At 40.6% G+C, this 26,512-nt stretch overlaps 1 protein-coding gene across 1 annotated transcript in view; it reads left to right on the plus strand.

Moving 5' to 3' along the window:
* The window catches only part of MCTP1 (multiple C2 domains, transmembrane 1), a 177,353-nt gene that overhangs the window by 137,426 nt on the left and 13,415 nt on the right, over window positions 1–26,512 (plus strand). The window contains exon 15 of the mRNA XM_009884339.1: window positions 2,252–2,305. Coding sequence (XP_009882641.1) covers window positions 2,252–2,305 — 54 coding nt within the window. The remainder of the gene's footprint in view (window positions 1–2,251; window positions 2,306–26,512) is intronic.

The raw sequence follows: 26,512 nt of genomic DNA on the forward strand, positions 1-26,512 counted from the left end.
AATTCTTCCTTAATTGCTCAGGTCATGGTTCTTCCTTGTGCTTTTGGATATGCTCAGTCTTTACTGTTTCTGTCTGGTTCTGTAGTCCTTCTTTTGATTCTAAGCTCCAGGACAGAGTAGCCAGTGGTCAGAATTGGAGGCTCCTTCCCCTCCAAAGTCCCAGGCTTGTTGTTAGAGGTGTTCTGGATGTACAGCTGAAACTGCAAATGTTTTGAACAGTGCAGTTGACTTGGAAAATGTTCTACTAGACGTGCATGTTAAATCAATCTATGTGGTGTTGGCATTTTGCATGGGCCCACGTAACGTGGTTAGCTGGGATCTTCTTGATGGTTGAGCTAACTCAGAGAAAGGCATCTGATACACACACTTTTCTCGTTTTCAAGTTCTCTTTCCCAAAGCTGGCTGTTGGATAGTGTTAAAGTCCTTTTAGTTCCTGAACATGGATTTGGACTTGATGAGAATATCCTGCCACTGGTGAGACCCCACCTCGAGTGCTGTGTTCAGTTTTGGGCCCCTCACGACAAGAAGGACGTTGAGGTGTTGGAGCATGTCCAGAGAAGGGCTACAAAGCTGGGGAGGGGTCTGGAGGACACGTCTCATGAGGAACGACTGAGGGACCTGGGGGTGTTCAGCCTGGAGAAGAGGAGGCTGAGGGGAGACCTTATCACCCTTGACAATTATCTGAAAGGAGGGGGTAGAGAGGTGGGGGCTGAGCTCTTCTCCCTGGTGACGAGTGATAGGACGAGAGGAAATGGGTTCAAGTTATGTCAGATGAGGTTTAGATTAGATACTAGGAAAATGTTTTTCACGGAAAGGGTTATCAAACATTGGAATAGGCTGCCCAGGGAGGGGGTGGATTCACCATCTCCGGAGGTGTTTAAAGAAAGTGTAGAGGTGGTACTTGGGGACGTGGTTTAGAGGTGGTTTTGTCAGGGTAGGGTAATGGTTGGACTTGATGGTCTTAAAGGTCCCTTCCAACCTCAGCAATTCTATGATTCTATGATCCTTGCAGATGTGTTTGGGAGGGTGATTAGGAAGTTGTAGTTTTAATGAGTGTCTTAAATGACGAGTACACTAAAACTGTTTGTAGCTTAACCTATATAACAAAGTACACTTTTGTTTTAGTTGGTGGCAAGTCTGTAAAATAGGCCAAAGAATTAATGTTTCATATGAATTAGTTTTTCCTTCTCTTGTCCTTTTTATGCATGTTTTATAATACATAGTATACACTTTTTGCATCCATAATATGACACTGGGCTAGGTAGATCTTTGCTGGCCTTCATTATGGCTGTTCTTATATCCTAATAAGTACTTACGTATAAATAATGATATAGAGAGCCACATTATTTTCTGGTTGTAAGGAGGTACAGCTTTTTTTCAATTCCATCAACAGAGAATTTTCCCTGCAGGGGAGGCTGAAGACTTGATCACAGTGTTATGAGAGAGGGATTTGTGAGTTTTAAGTCTGAATCTGCCACTGACCACCTTTGGAAAGTCATTTAATAGCTCTGTAAACTAGCTTTAATAGTGGTTCATTTCATACTCATGGTGTAATTAATAATTATTAATATTTGTAGAAGGAATTGAATGTATGTGTATATTTCATAGTGTTAGACTGAAAAGACTGCTTAAATGGCAAAGTGCGTAGATGCAGACATTTGGCAATTGCAGCTAGCGGTGAATGTGCAGAAAGTTAGATGCACAGATTGTATAAAATCACTATCCAGAAACACAGTGCTAATGCTGATAGAGCATATGCTATATATCATTGTTGTAGATCATAAGGAGATAAGCTAGTATGAATTTATTCCCAGCTTTGTATTCTTCAAAAATCTCTTGGTGAATGCTGTAAATTCCGTTAAAAATGTTGCACATTTCTGTAGGTAACAGTAAATTTGAAGCAAGCATCTGTATGTGCTGCATAGGCACCAGCGGCGCTGACAAAGGATTCCTTCAGTTAAAACAATCATACATGGAATTTTGAACTACCTTTTAAATACTTAAATTGTCAAGCAAGTATTTTGTACAGGAAGGGTTTTCAGTATGTAATTCCCTAATGTAGGTCAATTAAAGCTGTAACACTTTCCTAAATTTGAATCTCTAGATCAAGTGTTTTCTCCTGGTTGTGCATTTTCCTTCTGTGCATTTATTTCAAATGTTAATAAAGTTTTCACCTACAAAAGGTTTAGAATTGACAGAACAAAACTCTTCCTTTTTAAATCATGACAACTACTACTGTTTCTGTCTGCAGGTAGTGGAGGACATGCTAGAGGACGAGGAAGAAGAGGATGACAGAGATGACAAGGTAATTATCTTTCCTAGCACTTGGGTATCTGGGGATGGGAGAATTTAGACATGACACTGTTTTTACAGACAGTTAAAAAAGGAGTTGAAGTGTTTTAGTCCAGAAAATTGGACAGAGCTGTTTATCATCCTAACAATGCTACAGTGTGTTGCTGGAAAGGATAGAGGACTATAAATCCTGCCTTTTTTTTTTTTTTGCCTTTTTTTTTTTTTTCTTCTTGGTCCAGAGCTGGGTCAAATATTTTTTTCTGCCAGGAACAAAAATAATTCAGCCTGTCTGGAACTTGATAGCTCTTGTGAAGATAACTGCAGTGACAACTGTTTTTGAAGGACAAAAATTTGTCCTGTCTTGAGTATTACAAATAGGGCTGCACTTTAAGGGGAAAAAATGGTGTAAAAATAGCAACTCCACACTGGTTAAAGACGGGATATTGACATATGTAATTTTCGGAGAATTACTTGGTTAGAAGAATGGCTGAGATGTTTTGCGCTCGGTATGACATTTAAATAATCACAATTCTCATAGACATCCGCTTGATTGGGAGTTGGCGCGCGCGGTGGCCCAGCAAGCCGGGGAGCGGTGGCACATCATCCAGCTGTTGGAGCTTGGAGGATGCTGGTTGGGTTGAGGATTGCGACCGCAGTAAATAACAGCTCATTTCCACATCTTATTGAGCCGAGCTATGGGACTGCTTGGATGGGTTGTCCCCCAGGGGAGAGGGGGGAAAAAACAGAGAAAAAGAAATTAGAATGACCTTGCACTGCTGAAGCACCGGCTGGCGCTGGGGGGACGGCGCTGTGGTGCGATGAGGGCGGTGAGGACAGCCCCGTTGTTGCCGGCATTTTCATACCAGGAAGGTGGTATTTGTGGAAGAAAAGAAAAGGGGAAAATAGATACTTTTACAGGAACGCCGAATTAAAATACAGATGATTTTGACCTTCGCAGATGTTCCCCCGCTTCTGTTGTAGTAAAGCAATGAATTTTATTATTTTTTTTTATTATTTAGAGAGGAGAAACACTGTGTATCTTAATTTATGCCCTTGACCTTTGTTTCTAGTTGAGATGTACAGTTATATACCACTGTAAGAATTCACACGCTGGCAGCAGCATTTGAAATGTCAGAAAATTCGCCATGATTAGTTAATCCCCTGAATGATTATTTTTTCTGTTAGCTTACACCTAAGATCTGAGTGATGATAAAAAAAAGAGTATTTTCCTCATTCCATTGCCAGCTCAAACATTTTACAATTGACAGAAAGTTATTATGTGAAATTCTTCTATACATCACTTAAATCGTTAGCTACATCATTTCAGAATCAGGAAACACTGTAGTAACAAAACCTTCTTTTACAAAACACGTATGTGATGGTTTTTAACACTAAATGATGTGAGCATACACTTCTGGCAATAAAATATATGATTTATTGCAAAGGTCAGTCATGTAGCTGTGGAGAGCTTGTATTTTAACTCAACGTGCTGGCTTTGAATCATCATTTCTCTTCTGATAAACACTGATCTGCCATCCATTTGAGGCCATTTTTTCCCATTTCTTCCTGCTTTATTATTAGCGCTGGCGCAGAAGTATCATCCCAGTAGTGTGCGTACTGCTGGATATTTTAATAACTGTGATTAGCTCACAAAGAATAGTGCTCGACTGCTCGTAGTGTAAGCCAGCCAGTGTAGTTAGCACATGGTGGTTTTTGGAAATTGCTAAACAAACTCCTTTAAAAGGGAAGATGAGGGCGGGGGTCAGCCCCCCCACCCCCCAATTCTCTGGTGATTAGCAGATGCCGGGCAAAACATACCCAATTAGAAATATCACTCTAGGTTTCGGTGTTGTGATCTAATATTCAGCTTTCTCAAATTGACACCAGAGTTCAAACATTTTTCTAGATCTAGTTACCGAGGTTGAATAAAAGTGAGTGCTGACATTACCGTGTGCATTCAGTGATCCCTTTTATTGAATATTTAAGAGCTGTCTTTCTGTACAGAAGGTGTTTAGGTTGATTTTTATAAATTCAAAGCTGTCTTCATTATTGCAAATGTTTTGAGTTCTCGTGATTGAATATGCTGTTTGAATGGAAAAGGAAATTACACTTTTTAAAATAAGCATGTATGGACTACCACGTATGTTCAGCACTCTTCGCAGTGGGCATTGTTTTGCACAGGGCTAAACTGTCAAACCTAAGCGTGTGGTTAGGACTGTGTTGTTTGTCGTTGGAAGCTGGTAGGGTGTTTTTCCCTTTCTGGTGCACTGACATACTCTGTTAACTACTCTCACATCTTTTTGTCCAAATGGAAGGGTGCGGTTTTGTACTATTTTAATTCGTATGTGTGTTTTCTCAAAGCTGCGTGCAAAATGAAGTTTTGTGAGAAAACAAATGCACGTTTTGTAACACCAGCTGGTGGTGGCCTCTGGCTTTTATTATTTCTCTATTTTTTTCAGACGGTATAATAGCAAAGTCAGGTAAATGGGTCTTCTTATGCGATAAAAGTAAAAAAGATTAATAAATGTGCCAAAGCCTCACTTTAATTGAAACTGAAGCATGTGTTGCAAGTATGTAAAATATGTCCCAGATGTTTGACCATGGCCAGTGTCTTTGCTTTCCCTGATTACCACAAGGCAGCTATTAGTCCTGTAACCTTTGGACTTAACGGTAAATGGGGTATTACATGGCACAGAACTGGAGCACCTGTTTTCCATTCTGTAAAGACCCCTGGCAGGCTTTACCTAAGCCTGTCCATATGTTTTCACTTAGCAGACTGTTGGGCGATTATGAAAAGTGTCTTTCTTTCGAGCCAGCTTAGATATTAGTCACTTGCTCACAGTGAAAGGGCAACTCTATGGCTACTTGATGAGGTCCGTGTGGGCGAGCGCTGATGTAGGTTACGGGACGTGTGGTGGAGGGACATTGCTCGACATCCCCAAATGGCGGCGTTACAGAAGTAATAAACTGTGGATGATGAATGCTCAGATGTGTGTAATTAGTTAAAGTAATGCATTTCATTAATAGTGGCGTGTAATACTGAGACAAGGTAGATTCGTGCTTACCGTACTGCTTAGTCTCAATCTAATATTCTGGATTTTAGTAATTATTTTTTTTGTCCTCTGCTGCAGTTGAGGTAGACAGGACTGTCAATTTAAGGTCATAGGATGTGTTTGGTTTTTTTACTGGGGAATATTAGCTGTCAACTTCAGGTGCGATATGACTAATAAACTAAACCAGCAAGTATACTTCTTGTTATATCAGCTACAAAGTGGTGCTTAGCTGTGGAACACTTTTCCTCTAATTTTGTTTCTTTGTCATAATGTGTATTTAGGAACTGAAAAAGATGTTCTAGTTGCTTTGGCTCAGGCATTTGTCCTTAGTTTAATACTCATTTTTCCAAGAAATAGTACTGGATTCTGTGTTCCATATGTTCCGTACTGCTTGCTAAACCCATGCCAACCACAGATTTACAGTTTAATCTGATTTCTCTCTCTCCTCTCTCTTTTTCTTTTTTTTGGCTCCCTTCCAACACTGGCTTACACAGTATCTTAGCAAATAAGGGTCAGTTAAATTACATGAAGTCAAGTTATCAACAAGCTATCAAAAGGATTTCTACACAGTTATGTTATAATAATGCAGCGGTCAATATGCATAATCTCTGTATGTAAGATTTTAGTTTGCCATTTAAGAAGTTCAGGTATGCTTTTCACACAGCTTTATTCTTTGAACAATCTCCAGATAAGATTTCAGATAATCACAAAGAATTTCAGCTCAGCATTTTGTTGGAAGCCCTCAGCATGCCACAGGATCAGGCCATGAGCAATGCTACTATTGCAGATTTAAGTGGAGGGAGACGCACGGCATGAGCGCTATTTTATTTCACCTTTTTATTAAGAGTAACAATATTTTATTAATACAAAATATTCAAATCATTTGCACCTTCGGCTACTCTCTCTCTAGGCCTCCGTTCTTTGAAAAATTCTTTGCGGTTCTCAGTCAATGTTACGATGTTTCAAGATAACGAGAAGCTTTTATAATGAAAGATAGTTGAATCAAATTAAAATATGTTTTAAAGCTTTTAATCATCCCTGCTGAGAGGTACCAACTTTGTTTTCCAGCCAAGACAAGTTCGTAACCTGTCTCAGAAGCATGCCCTGCATTTTTACCAAGAGTAGATCATGAGGAGGAGGAGAGATAGCTCCAATGTAGCTGATATTGTTATATTCTATAAAAGAGAAGATTGTGATCTATTCTAGTGGCAGTTATTTGCTGTAAAATAAATGGTGGGAAAACAGAAAAGAAACAGGGAGTGAGTGGAGTGAAAAGAAAATTCCATAATTAATAAATCCATAGCTTCACCTATAGCTTGCTTCCACCATTAAATTCTACACGATCATAGCACCTAAATACTAGCTGTAAATAAAAAACTAACAATGGCTTCCAGTGGAAACTGTAGCTGCATATGAAACTGCTGTCCCTTAAAAACTTACCTGGACTATGTGGACTTATGAAGCAAACCTACAACAGAGCAGTCATGGGCACGTATCTGCAGATGACAAACTTCTTCGTGCAGTTTGGTTTCCGCTCAGTTCAGTTATTCGTGTAGAGATGGTGGTAAGAGGCATGTGTTTTTTACCAAAACCGTACATAATAGGAGGGATGGTGGTGTCGGCTGCTTCAGCCCATCCACTGGAATATCAGCTGGTGATGTTTCTGATCACTGGAGCAACCCAAAGTCACTGCCGTGGAGTTACTTTTGCCGGGATATACCTTGGATGGTGAGGAGCCGTTGCACCCATGCTTCCACAAAGATTTTTCATCCTGCCCTGTACTGGGGCATCGGATGGGCTTCATGATCAAAGTGCACACCTGTGAAAACAAGTATTTTGGACAACCTTCTGACAGGTTTAGTTTTAGCGAGGTCAGGCTTCTTCTTCCCAGCGCAGTCCTGAAATACTATCAAAATTAGTGGAGTAAAATGAGTGAGATCAGAATCTGAGATTTATACCTGAAGTTTGGCACTTGAGGAGGTGTGTGTGTGTGAGATGGTCCCTGGGGGACCGTGGGTCTATAAACTGTTGAATGAATTACACTCATCCATGTACGTGGTTTTTTTCACCTGTGACTAATATAGTGCGGGTAATGTTCTTCATTTATTAAGTAATCCAAGTATAATTCAATAAATTATTGAATCAAATGAAGAATATGTCTTAATTATGTTAGCTGTTTCAGAATGTGACATAGTTTTGCCCTACATTTTTCCTCTACCCTTAATATTATTTCTTAATATAACTAAGCAGATTGAAATTCTCTGAGACCAAGCAGAGTTTTGTTTTCACCTAGCTCCTCAAAAAGTAACTTTATAAAATAGGGTGTAGTAAAAACATCTCTATGGTCTCTTTATGTGACTCAGGGGAGAGAGAGTGTTGAAGGAAACGACCAAAAGCTTTTACTGCTGGGTTGTCTTTGAAACTGTCCTGCGTGTGCAGGTTTGTTTACTCCTTAGCTCCAAAGGCATCCATCTGTTACGTGGCTTCAAAAGCGGTGAGAATGGGCCATTCTTCATTCTCTAACAAAATTTCTTAACATAGTTTCACACAGAATCATGAAATCTGGGTTCTGTTTAAGCTGCTTCCGTGAACCGATTGTGACTCTAAGCAAGCCATGTGGTCACGGATACATGAGTATTTGCCAGCCACATTAATGTTTTTTCAGGTTTATTCATAGCTCCCCATTTTAGCCTCCGAAGAACAGCCCCAAACACCTGTTTTAGAGATGTGTCTTTTGAACTTATTCTACCGCAAAGTGTAGAGCCCATAATACAGAACAAGCCTTCACCTGAGTCCCACAGTGAACAGAGGCGGTAATGGGTAAGACACAACTTTGGAAGCCTGGTAGAAGAAATGACATGGTGATGTGCTAGCACAAGGATGAGTGCTGCACAGACCCAGTCCCTGGTGGTAGACGTGTGGCTAACATAGTGCACGTGAAGCAACCTGAACAACCTGAGCTACTGGAAGATGTCCCTGCTCATGGCAGGGGGGTTGGACTAGGTCCCCTCTAAAGGTCCCTGCCAAACCAAAGTATTCTGTGATTCTATGAATGAGAATGAAGGACCAGCAGAGATGATGCTGAGGGAGCCGATGGTGCCCAGCATCGTCGCTCTCGGTAAAGCAGATGGTGTGTCACGGTCTGTGTTTTCAGCTGAGGTTTGATGCTGAGGCTCGCAGCACAGCACAACTGAAAATCTGCCTTTTAAGCTGGGTGTGTGCCTTTCACTTCACTAAAATTCTTGTATGAAAAATTGCAATCTCAACTACAAAAGTTTGCCAGGACAGTTGATCAGGCATTGCTGTGCTTTATGGAGCAAGATAAATGAATATGGGAAAATAAACTGCAAGTTTTTGCAAACAATATGCATATATATTGTGTGCAGCTTGAAGTATTAGTGGAAGATTTTATATTGTTTACTTAATGTTGATGTGTGAATCAGTGATGAAGTTGCTGGACAGATCATCCAGGCAAAATATAATCCTGACAAAATGAAAGAGGTACTTCTCCCCCAAAAAATTTAAGTGCAGAGCTCCTCCTGGGGGAGTATGGTAAGGAATTTCAAAGTTGGTGTTGGGCAGCAGCATCCGCGTGGTGTGGTAGAGAGCAGAGTCTGCCACTACTCTGTTTTCATCATCTGGCAGATAAAGAGGTAAATTTGGCATAAATATAGCTTGTGGACAAATGGTGCATATAACTAACTTCATTCTACTTCCTTTTTATTTCGTAGCTATGAATTTTATGCATTTACTGATAGCTACTAGAAAGATTCCAAAGGTGTGGTAGTTTACTAGGGCAGTTTGTCCTCTAAATGAATTAGTGTGATTGTCTGCTTCACAAAGCTTTAAGTACACTTCCATTCAGAAAGGGCAACTGGTTCCACCCCTTCCAGCAGAAGTTCATGGACGTACAGCTGCTAACACAGATACCTGTAGATGCCTAGAGACTTTCCAACGGAAATTTTGGTACCAGGCATCTTCCCCTCCCCGGCCCTGGGGGATACCTGTCTATTGGGGAAGAAAAAGTGTATGAGAATACTGATAGACTGGATGACTTCATCTCTGCCAAAAAAAGCTTCTCCCCAGTAGTCCATCCTGCTCTTTCTCTTCCCAGTTTCTGTTGGAATAGAGGTGGAGCCCTTTGCTGCTTTGTTTTTGTAGCGTCTTGGTTTTGGTGTGTATTGGCATCAGCTGTGCACCACATACAAGGTGTGCTTATCTTCTAATACTCACAATCCAGTCTTGGAGAGGATTCTTTAATCATGGGAACTTTCTATTAGAACAGTTCCGTAGATTTTAAAGCATAAGTGCAGGGAAGAATATTGGTTTTCAGTATGGAAAAAGTGTATATTTTTGTTGATATCTACCCTCCTGCTAACAAAGACTTCAGAACAACCAGAGACAGGTGACTGCTATGTGAAGGATGAGGCTTTCCCAATTCCTGTGAAACCATACCCCTGTTTGGACAGTCTCTGTGGCTTGGTGGGAGGTCTAGACAGGGGGAAGAGGCAGCAGTCAGCCAACCTCCAGTAGACATTTGCTGAGGCCAAGTAGCTGGTTTGTGAATTCCCGCCTGTATCCTCACGGAGCATCCTTCGAGCGGGGCAAGGACTTGCCACGGCTCCTCCTGCCTGGTATGGAGAGAGGTCAAGCACTGGAACCAAGTGCTGGAGGGGGTACATGGATTTTCTGTGGGTTTACTGACTTTTCTGTTGAGTCGCACGCCGAGGGTACAGATCCCCACCGATGAGCCATGTGGGAGCAGCTCTGAGTCAAGGAGCCTACGGGAGCAAGAGCTGGAGCAGGCAGAAAGAGATGCAGACATAAAGTAAGAAACCCATAGAGACAACTGAGGGAGCCGCACGATGGGCACGCAGGGAGGTGGGGAAGGATGCCGAGAGCTATGTCGGGAGGAGACAAGGAGGCACGGAGAGGCCACGAAGCCCCGGGTGGAGGTGAGCTGGGGGACCAGGTGTGGATTGAGCATCCACGGAGGGAAGAGCAGAGCTTACCCCAGATCTCATCTGTGTTAGTTTCAGAGCAGTTGGCTTCACCAGTTCAGTAGTGCTTTGAATGTAGTCTTCGGTGTACAATTTAGATAGACTCGAAAATTAGAATTTATGGCATATGGAAAAGCAATAAACGGTTGTTTTAGCACTCTGGCTCAGTATTAAACGTGACTTAAGGACTGGGGTGGTATCTGTGTTATCTGCGTGATCAGCAAATGCGTGTTTGACTGGTTTGGGAGCAGATGAGGTAATGCGATAGGTTAGTGTACAGCTGTAGCAGTCTGATAATGCAGTGTTTTTATTGATTGTCTAACTGAGTAACTACACTGGGTATTAGGTTTGCTTGTCACAGTGCTTAGTGCCTGGGGTAGTTGAGCAAGTTACTTTTCCACTGAGTTGACCCCAAAGTCCCAGAGTCTTTCAATCAAACTCCTCGGATTTCATACACTGGCAATTCCTTTCCTTTTCTAATGGGCTGTATTAAAGAAAATGTGTCACCTTTTGCACCATGTAATACTAAATCAGATCAGAATTCATGCACAATTATGTCAGTGGAAATCTAATATTACAGACCTGCTTATCTCGAGATAGCACATGGAAAAATAAACTTGCACAACTGACAGATTTACTTGATTCTGCAGATAAGTTATTTGTAAGTAATTGAGCTGAGGAATGTATACGGATTATTTTCATACGTCTCAAAAAACGTAGAAGAAAAACGGCTAATAAATATTTAAGTATTGTTTCTTCTTTCTCTTTCTCCTATTTCCTTTCCCTTTTTATCTTTTCTTGGCCTGCTCAAGTGCTAAAGTAACAAAGTCCAGGATGGGAAAAACAGATTTTATGTTAGCAAACTGGTTTTGTTCTGAAGGCTAACAAGTTTAGAAAAACAAAATGGACACCACTCATTTCTGTAATGTCACAGATATCTAATGGCATCTAGGTAACACAGAGCTCAGAGAAAAAAGCATTCTATGGAAAAAGTACTGCTTTCTGTTTTTCTTTAACAGTGTGAAAAAGTCAGAACACCGTTGCTAATCTGAAGCTTTCTTGCAATCAGAAATAGTAATTTAAGATCAACTGCTCAGCAGATGTGCTTTTTAGTATTTTACACGAAAGAGTGGTGCAATTCCTCCTACCTTCAGCATCCACGGCAGCGTGTTGTTATCCCTTTAGTCTACGGTATTAGTTATAATTTAACATGAAGTATGGAAAAGCTGTTTGTTGGCCTTTAATTAATGCTTGATTAAAATTCTAATTTGTGGCTGGATTATTATTTTTTTTTTAAACTTTGGGGGAGTTTGAAATTTGTGCGTATGTTTATGTGCATTGAAGAACCTTCTTATCTATTCTGTGAAGTCCCAGGGCTGCCCTCTTTCCCACTCTCAAAGAACAAATGCTGCCTGAATATTTTAGATCAATACAAAGCATATAGAGAAGATCAAGAAACAGTTTACTCAGCCATTTTGCTGAAGTATAATACACACCCCTGCATTTTGATAGCAGAATGGTTTGCATAGTAATAGTTGTGGTCTCTGGACAGTCTATTAAAAATTAAGATTTTATACTCCGTTCAAGGAAAGCTTGAAGCTGCATTATAAGAAATGGCATTATATAATGTTATAGGCCAAGAGCCAGTTTGCTACTAAATATTTTTTTCAAACAGCTCTTAGGTTGTGTAATCCTTTTCCTCCATCTTCCTCAGGATATAATGATTCAGAAGAAAATGTGTTCTAACACTGTGATTTTTTTTTTTAAAAAGTTTTATGCTGAATTTTGAAGTCTTAATGCGTAAATATGGAAACATCATTTCCTGCAAGTGCTGTAGATTTTTTTTTCCCCTGGTGAAATGCTGTCTGTTTATTTGATAATGGACTAAAATTGTTCAAATGACAGCTGCGTATAGCCCTTTTGTTGGTTTACTTTTGCAAATCGATGCCTGCAAACTCAGGAGAGGAGCTGCAAAGGCTCTCTGAAAGTTGTTTTCAAACAAGACTAAAGGTGCTTTTCAAAATAATCTCATCAAGAACGTAATTAACATTGCACTGGAGCACAACCCACCAAGCAAACTGAAGGTGCAAAACCCCAGTCTTTTGTAGACACCCTGTTCCAGGAGGCTGGAACTCATCCCTGTGCACAGGGACCATTGGAGACTCCTCCTTCTTCAGGACAGCTGCCTGTGATGGAAAAACACATCAGTTTGGACCAGGACTGTATTCTCCTCTGACATCAGTCAGGCTTGAGGGGCTGCTGGTTCATGGGCCGTAGCCCCAAGAAGCCCCCCACAAAAGCCAGCAGATTCAAGAGCGGCACTTCACACTGTTGAAGCTCCCCACCCAAAATAATCTGGTGAGAAAACCCATTGCCAGTAACGCGGCTGTTGGAGGCTGCGTCTGGTGGTCTAGTCAAAGGACAGCACAACCCCTTCTTGGGAGCCTGCTGGAAGAGTTCAACATGGTTTATATGTCCAAGTTACTGTTTTGATGAGGAGCTCTGTCACCACAGATAGATGTAATCTATTGAGTTTGAAGAAATACCATTTGCTTTTAAAAGCAGGTCAGCATTAAAATGCAAGGAGAAGTAGAACATCATAGAATCACAGAATTGTCTGGCTTGGAAGGAACCTTGAAGACCATCAAGTCCAACCATCAACCTAACACTGCCAAAACCACCACTAAACCGTGTCATACAAGATCTGATGTATATAGAACAGCGCCATAATTTTTTTCCCAGATGTCCAAATCAGAGTAGTTATAAAAGGTAGAAAGTAATTAGTGAACCCTAGAGGGTTCTTTTTGAATCATATATATTGGGGGGTTTTGTTATTTTTCCTGCCAATACAGTGTTTATTTTTTCTTGTCGAAACAGTGGAGGAAACTTCCTTTGCTGATGCCTCTTTTTCTTTCTGTGGCTTGGACATCAAATCACTGATTTCCCACCCATGCCCAAATCCTCAAATTTTTGCTCTGCAATTCATGTTTTGATGCCAACTGCCGAGATCCTTGGAATATCTATTTTCTTCAAAGTTTGTTGGGGAAAAGAAACAATTTTAATATTGTACTCCCAGGTCATTCAGAAGCATTGCTGGATGTACCCGAAGCATAGAGGAATGTTTTACAGACTTTTCTTCTTTATTCTCATTTTACTACTGAGACATTTTTATGTGTCATTTCAAATTGTTAACATTCAGCAGTGTATCCGTGTGTCCTGAACTAGAGTGGATAAAGAAAGGTCTTTTCTCCTTCCTTTAAACATTTCTTCTCCTATCTATTTTCTCTGCGTTGGCTAAGCACAGTGCCAAAGCCCTGGGGGAGTGAGTCTGTGAACGGTGTCATTTGTCAGAAGTATTAATAGTCCTAGGAAATTACTGTTTGATAAGGAGCAGCACAGTGGAGTAACTCTTTGAGCAAATACGGGGAGGGTGAGTCAGGGGAAAAGGTGCGGGGAAGGCAGAGAGGAGAAAAGAAAGAGAATGGCTGTGAGCTTGGGTGTCACTGGGATGGATGAAGAATTCCCAAGGACATTGTCTGCAGAGCTCTGTGCTTGAAGAGCATTTCCAGTGTACAGCTACAATTTGTGTGAATTATGTCTCCTAAGATGATAAGCACACAGCAACTTGGAGTTTGTGGCCAAGTGACTGCAATTCAGTACATTGAGTCATAGAATTATAGAATGGTTTAGGTTGGAAGAGACCTTTAAAGGCCGTCTAGGCCAACGCCCCTGCCCTGGGCAGGGACACCTCCCACCAGCCCAGGTTGCTCCAAGCCCCATCCAACCTGGCCTTGAACACCTCCAGGGATGGGGCAGCCACAGCTTCTCGGGGCAACCTGCCCCAGGGGATCACCGCCCGCACAAGAAAGAATTTCTTTCTGATATCTCATCTCAATCTGCCCTTTTCCAGTTTGAAGCCATTCCCCCTTGTCCTATCACTCCATGCCCTTGTAAAGAGTCCCTCCCCAGCTCTCCTGGAGCCCCTTTAGGGACTGGAAGGCGCTCAAAGGTCTCCAGGCTGAACACCCCTAACTCTCTCAGCCTGTCCTCCCAGCAGAGGGGCTCCAGCCCTTGGAGCATCTTCATAGCCTCCTCTGGCCCCGCTCCAACAGGTCTGTGTCTTTCCTACATTGGGGATTTTGGGTTTTGTCTCACAAAATTCGTGGAGGTTCAGAAAACCTGAGTGCTCTGTGTTCACAAATCCAGTGGATGGAAAGGACAGCCAGAAGCACCCACTCTCTGTAGTTTCACAACAGATTGCTGAAGATCCCAGGTTAAAACAAAATTTTATTGAAAATAGATAAAAAGAATTTGACCCAACTGGACTGCAAAGTAAGTCAATTAAGACTTTTTAGGGGAAGGCAAGGAGAGAAAAAATTCATCAGCCGAAAGGCATAAGGGGCACAGGAAGGGATTTCTGCTTTAGCGACGAAAAGGAACAGGCCAAGGAAACTGTGTCCCCACTGCATGAGGAGGGAAATAAAATTAATTGTTTAAAAAATACCTGGTTTTGGACATCCTTTAAAAATGTTTTCAGCAACAGAAAACAGGCAGAAATACCAGCTGAAAAGAAAATGCACTACATTTCTAAAGACTATTTTGGGGGGAATACTTGGAAGTGATATTTAGACTATTAAGGCAATTATCTAATAATCTTACTGCTCTACTGACATTTATTATCCAAAAGTCATGGCAAAATACAAAATAGCTGAAAGCTAGAAGAGAAGGGTGTTACACTTCCATTTTTAAAACTGAAGAGGAGATTGATCCTGAGAATTGCTATTGTTTTAATCTGTTGTTCTCTGTAAAAGATAGGACAGCCTTGAAGACAAAAGTGGCCAAATGTGTGGGTTTATTCCCATATTCAGACAGAGAATCTCAGAGTACTTCATGACAAACCCTTGGGACCATTGACATCAGCGAGCACCGCATATTCTATGTGTGCTGCCCACCGTAAAGTGCACTTTTGTGCCTAAAAGCCTTAAACTGTTTGCAGATCATGAGATTTACCGGACATATTTACAATTCCAGTAACCACTCTTAGAATTATGACATAAATCTATGCTTCCATTTCAAAGCCTGTGATTATTATTTTTTGTTCTGTCCCCAAAATCAGCATCAGGACTTGGATGCCCACGATGGTTTCTGTACCTCCTGTCAGCTTCCCAGGAAGGTGAAGAGGGTTGGAGGAATTAGTTTTCCCAATCTGAACATGAAAAAAAAACAAAATCAGAATGTATAATACTACCTTTTAAAAAGACACTAAAAAAAAATAAAATAAAAAAGCCTGCAGTCAGTGGGATCCTACTCCATGTTCTTATTTCAGTAATTCCTTCTTATTTTTTTAGTTTTAAATAAGGTCGTTTGCAAGGACAAGGTCTGTAATGTCTTCCAGGGAGTCAAAAAGGATATATGTCCTTGAGGATGAAACGAAACAGTAGAAATATTGTTACAATTATGCTCTACTAATATCCTGCCTTGCCTTCTCCATCATTTATCTAGAGAGGGTTTAGTCGAGAGCAGGGAGCGCTCCAGCACTCCGCCGCTGCCGCGACACACAGAGTGCTGTTCTCTCCCTTCGGAGACGTCGATACCATCCAGATACTGTACGTTTGTCTTGGGCGCTGTCGATATCTTTATTCAGAGCTGTATCCTAACAAAGCACCTCCGGACAGGAGGCAAAAGCATAGCCAGAGCCCTGGCACGAGTTTATGAAGTACGATGCACAGGTTGCCTGCTGTTAGGGCTTTGAAATACTTTCATGCTAAGAAAATCTTTATTTTCTTCATTCTGCCTCCTCTTTTCCATGTATAGTTCTTCCTACTCTTATGCTCTAGGAGAAAATTGGAACTGTGATTAGATATGCTAAATTACCTCCACCGTAATCTACATATAATTTGCAGCATTTAGTTATTGCTGCTGTTTTACAGGTTTGGATGTCTATTTAAACAACTTTAATGGTGGCTGAGGTTTTTTAAATGTTTATTTAATGTTTCTAGTAACAGTAAGGAAAATTGAATGTGGTGTGGATGAGATTAAAACATATTGCTTCCTAATAATATTTCAGGTGAATAATTTGGACATTTATTTTAAAAACACACATCCTTTCTAATTAAGATACTTCTGTTTTATTCCATAATATTTGACAAGGTGGGAAGGGGAGAGCTCAGTGCAGCTCTGTTGCTGGAATCAGCCAAGAGGATTTATGCCACAGAAACGGAGTGTAAAAAAGTTGGAAACAAATGATGGTGTGTGGAAGGGTGCAACAAATAATATCCTCTTGCCGTTGAGCAGATCTCAACCCTTCTGAGGCTGGGACTCTGTGTAATGACACGGTGATGTACATAGTGGTGCCCTCATACTTGAGAGGGGCTTTAGGCACTCACAAAATACAACAAGGACACAACATGGCAACAGCTGAGGGGGGTAAATTAGCCTGTGCATGAAATGTGAAAACTAATGACGATTACCAGCTGTGAAGGTGGCTATCTTTTTATGCTACTTTTCCAAGAAGCGGTGCCCATTTTACTTCATGTTAACTGGGCTTGCTTTGTTGCCTTGGATGCTCAGAGGTAACTGATAACTTAGCATTTACTTTACATCTTTTACTTTCTTCACTTACTTTCGCTGGTGCAGCTAATTGTTTTTCTGCCCCCTACTTCAAGGTAGACTCATCCTCTGAGGATTCTGGGACCCACCAGTCTCTGCTCTGGCATGTCCCACCTCCCCTTCCTAGCGCAAACAACAGAAAAAGTCTCAATGATGATGGTCATTAATTATTAATATTAGGAATATTATCACTTATTAATCTTAACACTGCTGCTAACAAGGAGCTCCCGACCGTGGGGAGCACTCTCAAACACAACCCTGGAAGGGTGCCCGGTCAGGCTGTGCCATCTTCAGTTGCCGCGGGATCTTCCTTGCCTTCCCTGTGCGTGATCGTGACACACCAGGGGCATCTCCCGGCTGCGGGAGGGAAAATCCTTGCACGCTACACGCTTCTACACTCCCATGGTCTCGCGTAAGCCCTGTTAGTGCATTCCCACCCTTTCTCTCCCCTGTAGCTCTGTATTAATATTTTCCACGGCACGGGAATCAGAGGCACCGAAGTCAGTACAAGGGGAATGAGATTCCGGGGCGGAGGCGGTGCGGTAGGATGCTGTGCGGGAGCTGTGTGTTCAGGAGCACCACCTTCTCCACGGCGGGGTATCCGTGTGAAGGTGAAGCTCAGTCCCTCAGGAGGAGGAAGAAATCCCTGCAAAGTTTTGAGGCACTCACTGGTAGTAGCCGAATTCTAAGCTCTTCTATCCTGTAAATAAAAAGGAAGCAAACTTGGAGAAAAACACTGTCGTGTTTTTATATGTGAAGCGGAGGTTCTCGGGTGATTTTCGGTTTGAGGTCAGGTTCAAGGCGTTCGGATTTCCCTCCCTCCCTGAGAACGCTGCAGATCTTCTTTACATGTTTGTTTTCGTACGTGCTATTGTACAACGCTGTAATAAAAATGCATCTATTTCAAAGCGAGGATTGTGAGTTCAACAGAAGGAAACATAAAATAGCTGTTAGGACATAAGTATTGGTGTAAGTGACTAACGTTATAACCATGAGCCCGCCATATATTCTTTTAGCCCTGATCTCCAGAAAAACTACAGTAAAATTAACCATTTATTCATTTGGAATGGGAATGGTTAGCCAAAAGTAGAATTTGCAAGTTTTTTCCTTCTAGAGGAAATCAGTGCTGTAGCTGGAAAACACTTATGTGACCCTGTTTGCTCGGAAAGTTTACCGGAAGTTTGTTTTCACTATATGTCTGAGGGGGGAAAACAGGAGACTTTTTTTTGGTCCCTATCTGTGCAATCCTTTCTAGCATCTAGAAGTATGGTAAACTGTACTCAGTATTTTTTTCTAGGCTACAATATCGGCAGTTCCATGATTCTTTCTGTTAATTTCTTGTTCTCCTACTGCTGCTCTGACACGTTTTAACAAAGGTGCAAGTATCTCAAATAGCAAACTGGAAAGGTTTCAGCTCATGTGTGTATTCTATATGCTTAATTTTCATAGTAACTTCTGCTCTCTATTCTGACTCCAACTCTTGTTTGAGTTCCACAACAGATTTTAACTGTGTCATATTTTTGTCAGAAATGATGGATAGTTGTTCTACCCGCTATTTTGATAATTTCACAGAAAAATGGTAGCGTATTTGTGCTTAATTCTGCTATTAGCTTTATTAAGCTCTTTATATTAATGCTGCTTTGGCAGCAAATTCCACCAGTGGGTTTTTGCATTGTATGGAAAAAAGAATTTACTTTTATAAGTTTTACCTCTGCTGCCTTTCAGGTTCATGGAACATTTCTCTCTACTGCCTTATGAGAGTAATTAAGAGTCCGAATTTACTTTCTCTAAACCATTCATTATTTTGAATATCTTGATTACGTTCGTTCATCTTCTGTGTAAATTAAAATGTCCTGGTACTTTCTGTTGCTCATCATCTTATTTTTCCTGACACAGTTTTCATTGTTTCTGTAGCTCATGTCTGCATTTTTTCTGGATCTGCTTTTTTATATTTATTTTTTAACTTGAACTCAGTACTTCACCTGAAATTATCTCATCGGGTTATGCAATGGCACTAGGTAAAGTCGAACCACTAGTGTTAGTAATTCATCTAACTTGGTTATATTCCTCAGAAATTTGACATCACCTCCTGAAGTAATTCTGTCACCTATAAACCTGGGATCTCAACCTTCCTTCTTTTTGATGTAGATTAATAAATATATTAAATGTCAGCTCTGGTACCAAATTTTATGAAAGTTCATTGTTAATCTTTTGGAATATATCTGCTCTTTCACCTCTTTCTCCTCGCTTTTTTATTTTAGTATCTTTTTTCTTTTAGGAACAGTCTAAAAGAATGCTTTCAAGCACAGTGTAAATTAGCATTTGCTTTCCCAGTATTGATGTGACTGGTTTTGAATTCTAAAAAGTTTCAAGAAAGTTGTCATAAATAATTTCGAAAATTCTGTGTATGGTACTTGGAACTTTTAAAAACAAGCTACCTGAGGGCCTTGGTTTTCAGCCTAATTTCTTGCATGTTCATTCGTTGTGGGAGAGCTTGGGGAGGTTTCTACAGGGGTTGTGACGGAGGATCTGCTTCAAATCAAGTATTGCTAAAAGAAGTTGTAGAAAAAATCAACGAAATGAACAATAACAAATGATCAAGGCTGGATGGTGTTTGCCTAAAAACTCTGAAGGAACCTGGGGGGAAACCATGGAACAGATAACAGTGGTGTGGGTGCTTAAAGCTTATGTAGGTCCAGTGTGAGTGGATGAACTCATGGAAGAAAAAGCCGTTGAGAGTTATTCGGAAGAAGCAGCTGTGGAAACTCCAGAACCACCACTCTCTGAAATTGTGAGAAACACTCTGGGAAGTTGAAGTATGTGTTTGGTCTCAACTTGCTCATTTCTGTGGGTGTCTGCTCTTTACCTCTCGGTTTCTGTACAGGCATATGTCCATCCAGTGTCTTGCATGAGCCATCCTTCCACTGGTTTAATAGCAAAGAACCATAGTCTGGGTATTTCTAAATACCACGCAAACCTGGCGCTTTACAAAAAGCTTCTTTACTCCAGTACAGTTCACAGAATGACAGAATCACAGAATGGTCAGAGTTAGAAGGGACCTCTGGAGATCATCTCGTCCAACCCCCTGCCAGAGCAGGGTCACCTACAGCAGGTAGTCAGCTAAACAGGTAATCAGGTAAACAGTTGCTTATCGCAGTCTCTTTGCTAACTAACTCTTGTGCTACAACATCTAAACACATCAAGTGTCTGTGTGCTTAATGTCGGGCTAGAATAGCACAGCACTTCTTCCAGAGGAATGGCACCTCCTCTCTTCCCTGTTTTCTTTGGGGAAAGGCTGGATACGGCGTAACCTCCCAGCCCATTGTTTCAATGACGGTAAAATTTTCACAACCCTTCTCCCTGTTTACTTAGCATCGCTGTGCCCTAGATATGACAATGTTCACGGATCCGGGAGAAATAATGAAATCTATGGAAAGCAGGCGCACAGGAGAAAAAAGACATTTTACGATGGCAGCTTTATTCCCTGCTGTTGTTGGGCTGCAAATGGGTACTGAGTTTGCAACTGAGGCTGAAAAGCATTTAAACTTTATTTGCTAGACGATAAATAATACAAAGACTGCTTGCTGAAAGTTGAAGAAGAGAACTGTCATTGAATTCATGCGCTGTGGCTGGTGGTTGTTGCTTGTCGCAGTGTCACTAAAATAAGCAATGAGTTTAAAGTTTTAGAAGAAACAATTTTATTATTTTTTTTTATTTATTTATTTTATTTTTAGTATGGATGCCTAATTTGTCTTCTCTGCTGAAAAGGCCCATGGGAATAAAATAGGTTATTCTAAACAGAGTGCACCTCGTTGGGGACCGTGCGCTGTGGAACACCCTTGCTTAGACGGCAGTGGTGGAGTTGGAGAAGCAGGAGGTGGCGCGGCACTCGTGCCTCTGCGGACGGCTGCGGGCAAACCTTTGCAGCTGATGTCATCCTACATGGGTCGCCGGCGTTTGTGAAAATGTCAGGAAAGGATCAGGGATTTAGGAAGGGAGAGGTGTTATCTAATTCTTTTTACAATTTCCTGTTTTCTCCCCTGAAAATAACGCCGTGTTCAAAAGGGTCCACCCCAGCAGGGGTGCGCCATGGGTGGAATGCCAACCGTTTCTGCAGCTTTTCAGGCAGAATGCTGTCGGGTGCCTCTTTGGCTCATTCTCGAGCCAGTCCCGTTCATTCATTTGCTTAATGCCCAATATCTGCGCTGAATTGTTAAACAGCAACAATGTGTTCGTTTGCTGCCAGGCTCATTATTCCCTGCAGGTTTCCCAGCCTTCCTCCTCCAGCAGTTGTGTGTCTGTGGATCTTGGTACGCTGAAGTTTTTACATAGGCAGTGCGCAAGTTAGGAAATGATGAGAAAAAAAAGTAAAGTGGGGAAATGCATGTCACGTGGTGACTGGTTAAAGTACTTTGTTTATTTATCTGCTTTCCTAAAGAAACAAATACTGCTTTAGGAAAGCAGATAAATTCCATTGAATACCTATTTTTCATCTTCTGTAAATTAGGTATCTCAGCTGGTCTTTTTCTTTTTTGTTCGCAGGATTTAGTATAAATGGTATCATCTGTGATCCAGTATACTTCCTATGTCATGACTGCTCAATGATCAAGTTAATATTGCCTGAAGAATGACAAATTCTTGTGTTTCCTGCCATTTGTTTTTTCAGCTGTCATTCCAACACTACAGTAATCATCTGGATTTTGTATTTAATTTTAACAACACCGTGCTTTCCTTTTTGCTTCTAAAGCATCTCCATTCATTATCAGTTCAACTATGCAAGTTTCATTATTCATTTCTCAAAAGTAAATTCACCTAAGGTGATTTAAAACAAGCCGGTAGCTTTCTACAACGTCTTTTATTGTAAAGTAACAGCTATATGCATACAGTACACAGTCAAAGCTTTTGCTACAGATATTTGTTTTTCTGGAAAAAAAAAAAAAAAAAAACCACGCCCGAACCCAAACAAATAGACATTTGTGTAAATATTTGCCTTTGAGCTACTCTTTTTCTTTCTTTTTTTTTTTCTTTTCTTTTGGTATTGTAGACTGGTACATTACCAGAATGTGAGCACCTCTTACAAAGTTTTCAGTCTGAGTATCATTTACTGTGGCCCAGCATAAATATGTGCTTTTTTCCTTCCGAGACATTAGCATGCTGAAGCATATTTAAAATGAATGTAGAACAGACTGTTGTAGTGGTTAGACATTAAAATAACATTGTTACAAATTACCCTTCGTTGTGATTTTGCATATTCATGGGCCCACCTCACCTTCACTAGATGGCTCAGCTTTAGATCTTTTCCAAAGTTTCAGTACTTCCTAATAAACAAAGAGGGACTTCTTTTCTTTTTTCCCCATTTCAATGAAATAAGCAGACAAAAAATCAGCAGCGGAGCCTTTTCAGGCTTTTCTCTGAATTTTCTCCAAAGGGACCGTAGAATCCTTGGTTCACTCATTGGTCCTTGCACACTGTACCCCCCAGAATATTTGCAGGGATATTTTCTCGGTGATGCTCTTTTCTTCCTTTTTGTATTCTTTTGTCTCAAATGCCAAACTATTTTTCTACGCTACGTAATTTTCCAAAAGCACAGCTTGAACATCTATTCAGGGGAATTATGTAAAAAAAAGGAGTGTTTCTGAAAGGTTCTTTCTTTCTTCAATTTATTTGTATTTGATAGATTCCTTGAATACTTGCAGCTACTATTTGAAATGTGTATATACATATGGAACGTTACTTAGTCTTTCTTCCTCTAGACATGGTAGGATTTCTTCTGAGCTGAAGCAGCAGAGCTACTGACATGATCATGGTATCTCGCTTGGTTCTTCTAACCATCATCTTGTTCACCACTGTGGAATTCAATACCAAACTGCTTCAAGGAACATATTCTTCAAATATTAAACTCACACAGAGAACGTCGCCCAGATCTCACATGTTACTATTTTCATCTTGATCTCTGTAGATTCATGTTTGGAATGAAATGTTTCAGATAACCCACACTTGCTGGCTTAGCTGAGCTTAATGTTTTTCTTCTCCAGATCAAGTTCCTTAAGGCAGAAATTTTGCCTCATCACTGAGTGCTTGACAGCAATCAAGTATTTCAAATTTTAGGCCTTGGTCTTAAACCGTTTGGGCTCTGTTGACCTCAGGATGTGGTAGCAACATACAGCCCCGGAGCGTCTTACCCCTTCTTTTCAAGTGTCTCTGAAAGTTACTCTTTACAGTGTCGCCAAGAAAGTGGTTTTCTTTACCTTTTTTCATAGCAACTTGCTGTTGAGTTAAATCACTGGAATCCGAAGCAGCCAAAAAGTTTGGATTGGTTGTTCCAGAAGAGCACTGTTTGGGCAGCAGACACCAATGGTGAAGGCATTTCTGTAGTCCTCTGCTCAGCAGTCTGCTTCACCAGGCCTGGGTAACTTACTACTAAAACTGTGTGCCGGTTTGGGTAAGGAAATTTCAGGGGAAGAAACCCCTTTTGATTTCTGTGAACCGAGAACATCAGCAATCCAAGGCGTGATCACATGAGTTTTGAAATAGAAAATTGTTTTTGTATGTGTTTCATCTAAACAGAGTTAATAAGCGAGAGCTTAAGAGAGAAACATCAGAGCAGTAGCGCAGCTTAAAAAGGAGCGAGATATTTTAGGCTGGAGCCAAAGGAGGGAGGGAGTAAGACTCCTGTCACCGATCTTCGGTGATATGTAGTTTAGGTGTCTAACGCCGGGCAGCAGCAGAGGAAGGGGCCAGAGGAACACCACATTCCTCCTCTGGAGGGGAACTCCTAGAGAATAGTTCATATCGAGTCAAAAATAGAAATCTAAGGCTGGAGATCTAAATCATCCTTTAGATCAATATTTGACTCCTTTTACTGGCTCTTGTGGTGGCAGTCTGTATAGTGGTGGTGACAACTTTGAGGTTACCCTCTGCAGTCCTTTTGGCAGTAGAAGCAGTTATAGCTGCTATCTCGTCGGCTTGCCAGGTCTGGCTGATAACTTAGTGTAAAATCATTATCTTTGTTTGTTTAGGTGGGCAACTTACATAAGAATTGTAAGATCATAGTATCCTGTCAACAGAGGACTGGGAAACTTCCAGAGACAGTAAAGTAAATCTAAATGCAGACTTTGGTGCAGAGATAGTGTCCTAGCCCGGGATGGAGGTGATCTTGCAGGTCTTTATCATCTGCCTGAAAGCATGTTTATCATTATCATAATCTTTGCAAGGACGAAATGAAAATTGTAAGTTCTGCATACCCTAAAACACCAAATTAACTTTTACGTCTGCTATATTGAATCCAACGTATTTCAGAACTGCAACTGAAATTTTAAATGACTGTAACTTCAGCAGAACTCCATAATCTTCCTTTCGTATCAGTCAGTGACAGCTGTATAGGCATTCATTGAAAGATAAATTTTGAGGCTACTTTAAACTTTCAAAACAGAACACTATATTATTTTGATGAGGCTTTTATTGGTAATGAGTGGACAACAAAAATATGTGGATAGGATTTAGATAAGCATCTCAAAAATTCAGATGTTACGCTAGCCGCAATCTTTCAGGATTTTCCCTACCTGAACGCAGAATTTTTATACTAGCTGATACAACTTTTTTTCAACCCACCGTCCTTCCAGCCTCTTGTATAGCAGGGTGGTTCTTATTTAAAATAACTCCTTCCAATAGAACTAGCAGGCTCTTTCTTTACATTTTAAGATTACTAGAGCTTTGAGGTTTAACTTTTAAATTTTTCATATTTGTATCACAGAACTCGAAGGGTTGCAGTAATGAGCACAGTGTTAATTGCAGTTTTGCATTCAGCGTATATAGAGGGTAAACTCTGTTAGAACCACTGGAATTTACAAATCCAACTGTAAAATCATGGCCAAAGTTTATTTGTTGGTAGAACTTCAGGACTGTATTCTAACTAAATTAGCTATTGCAAACAACTACTGGACCATGCACCAAGATTTCTGTGTAGGATGATATTGATGTGGCTGGATAGATGAGGAATATTAATGAGATCACTGTCAAGCTCCAGTATATTTCTGTCTCACATAAAGTAAGAAAGTCTCCCTTCCCTTGTTTAAATATAGTAGAGCAGGGTGAAGGAGAGAAAATGAGGCAGCTGAGAGAAAAATTTCAGGTTGTTCAAATATGAACATAAAGCAAATGCATCTGGTGTATTCTCATCGCTACAACGCTTAACCCCACAATGCCTTAATTCTTTAAGTTTCCTTCCAAAATAATGTCAAGAAATATGCCATTGTTGACTTTTTGCCCCTGAATGTATCACCATGAACAAACAAACTTCCACCCTTTTCAAGGAATGTATGTGCTTAGACTATTTAGGAAATCAACACCTCATAAAGATTTAGCATTAACCGAAAAGGTATCATGCAAGGAAAATTTAAGTTTTTGTTTCCCCCCACTAGATGGCCCTTCAGTGAAATGACACGTCACTCCATTTACTGGCTCTATTGCGTTCATGTTTCTGTGTTTTATCTGGAATGTTATCTCTACAGTATTAAAATGTGCAGTGAAGGAGAGATGAGGAAAGAACAGATTTAAACAGCATTGGGCAATATTGTGGAATGTAGAAGAGAGAAAGAGAAAATAAAAAGCAGTGGCAAAAAATTATCCATTTAATAAGAATTTACATAAGAATTGCTAATAAAGTGTTATTTCTCTACTTTGTAGAAAGCTTGCAATATCATCTTTTTCCCTAGAATTATTACTGTAGCTCTTGACTTTTTTTTTTTTTTGCTGATTTTATATTTATATTCTAGCACTGCAGCAGTTCATTACACATGAAAAAGTCTAATTCGTTATATAGGTGGTAGTGCCAAAAAGTCACAGAAGGTTCAAAATGATTTTTATCAACTCTCAGTGTATGTTTGAGGAAGAACAGATTGTTGCAATATTCATGCTCACAGGCGCAGCGTCTTCATAAACAGTGAATCTTCAGTGTTTTCATCCGCGTGTTGATGTGGTTTCTATTGTGCCTACTTTGTGCTGTTTTAAATATGGAATGCTCACTAGGCAATTACATTTTATTGCTTCTTCCTTTAATAATTGTAACCACAAATACCATTTCTCTCTGTAAAACCCTACTCTTCTAATAGTTATGTGGTTTTCTCCCTATTTTAAAATACGCAGCCTGATTTCTGTTTGGGCATGAGCAGTTATTTTCAGACCTATTCTCCATGCCCAGGTAGAGACGCATGTTAGCAGGTAGGCTTTAGAGATGACACATTGAGCATTTGTAAACAACAGATAGTGTCTTAAAAATGTGGTCGCTGAAGGTGTGGTGCCAGGTAATACAGGCAAAAGTGAATCCCACAGTTTAAAAGCTCGCTTCTCTTTTGTTGATGCTGAGGGGAGAACATACGCTGGTACCTGTCTGCCTGGCATGCCGTCAGTCACTATTTAAAATAACTGGAAGTCTGAAGAGTTTCGAGCTTGCCTCCCGGAAGGGTGAAAACTTCCAAATCGTTACGGTGCCACTGAAAGGTTTTAATGTCTCCAAAAGTCTTCCTGTACTTTTTCAATTTAAGAAGTGGCAAGACCAGA

The sequence above is a fragment of the Charadrius vociferus genome, unplaced genomic scaffold (genome assembly GCF_000708025.1).
Source record: "Charadrius vociferus isolate BGI_N301 unplaced genomic scaffold, ASM70802v2 scaffold744, whole genome shotgun sequence".
NCBI lineage: Eukaryota > Metazoa > Chordata > Aves > Charadriiformes > Charadriidae > Charadrius > Charadrius vociferus.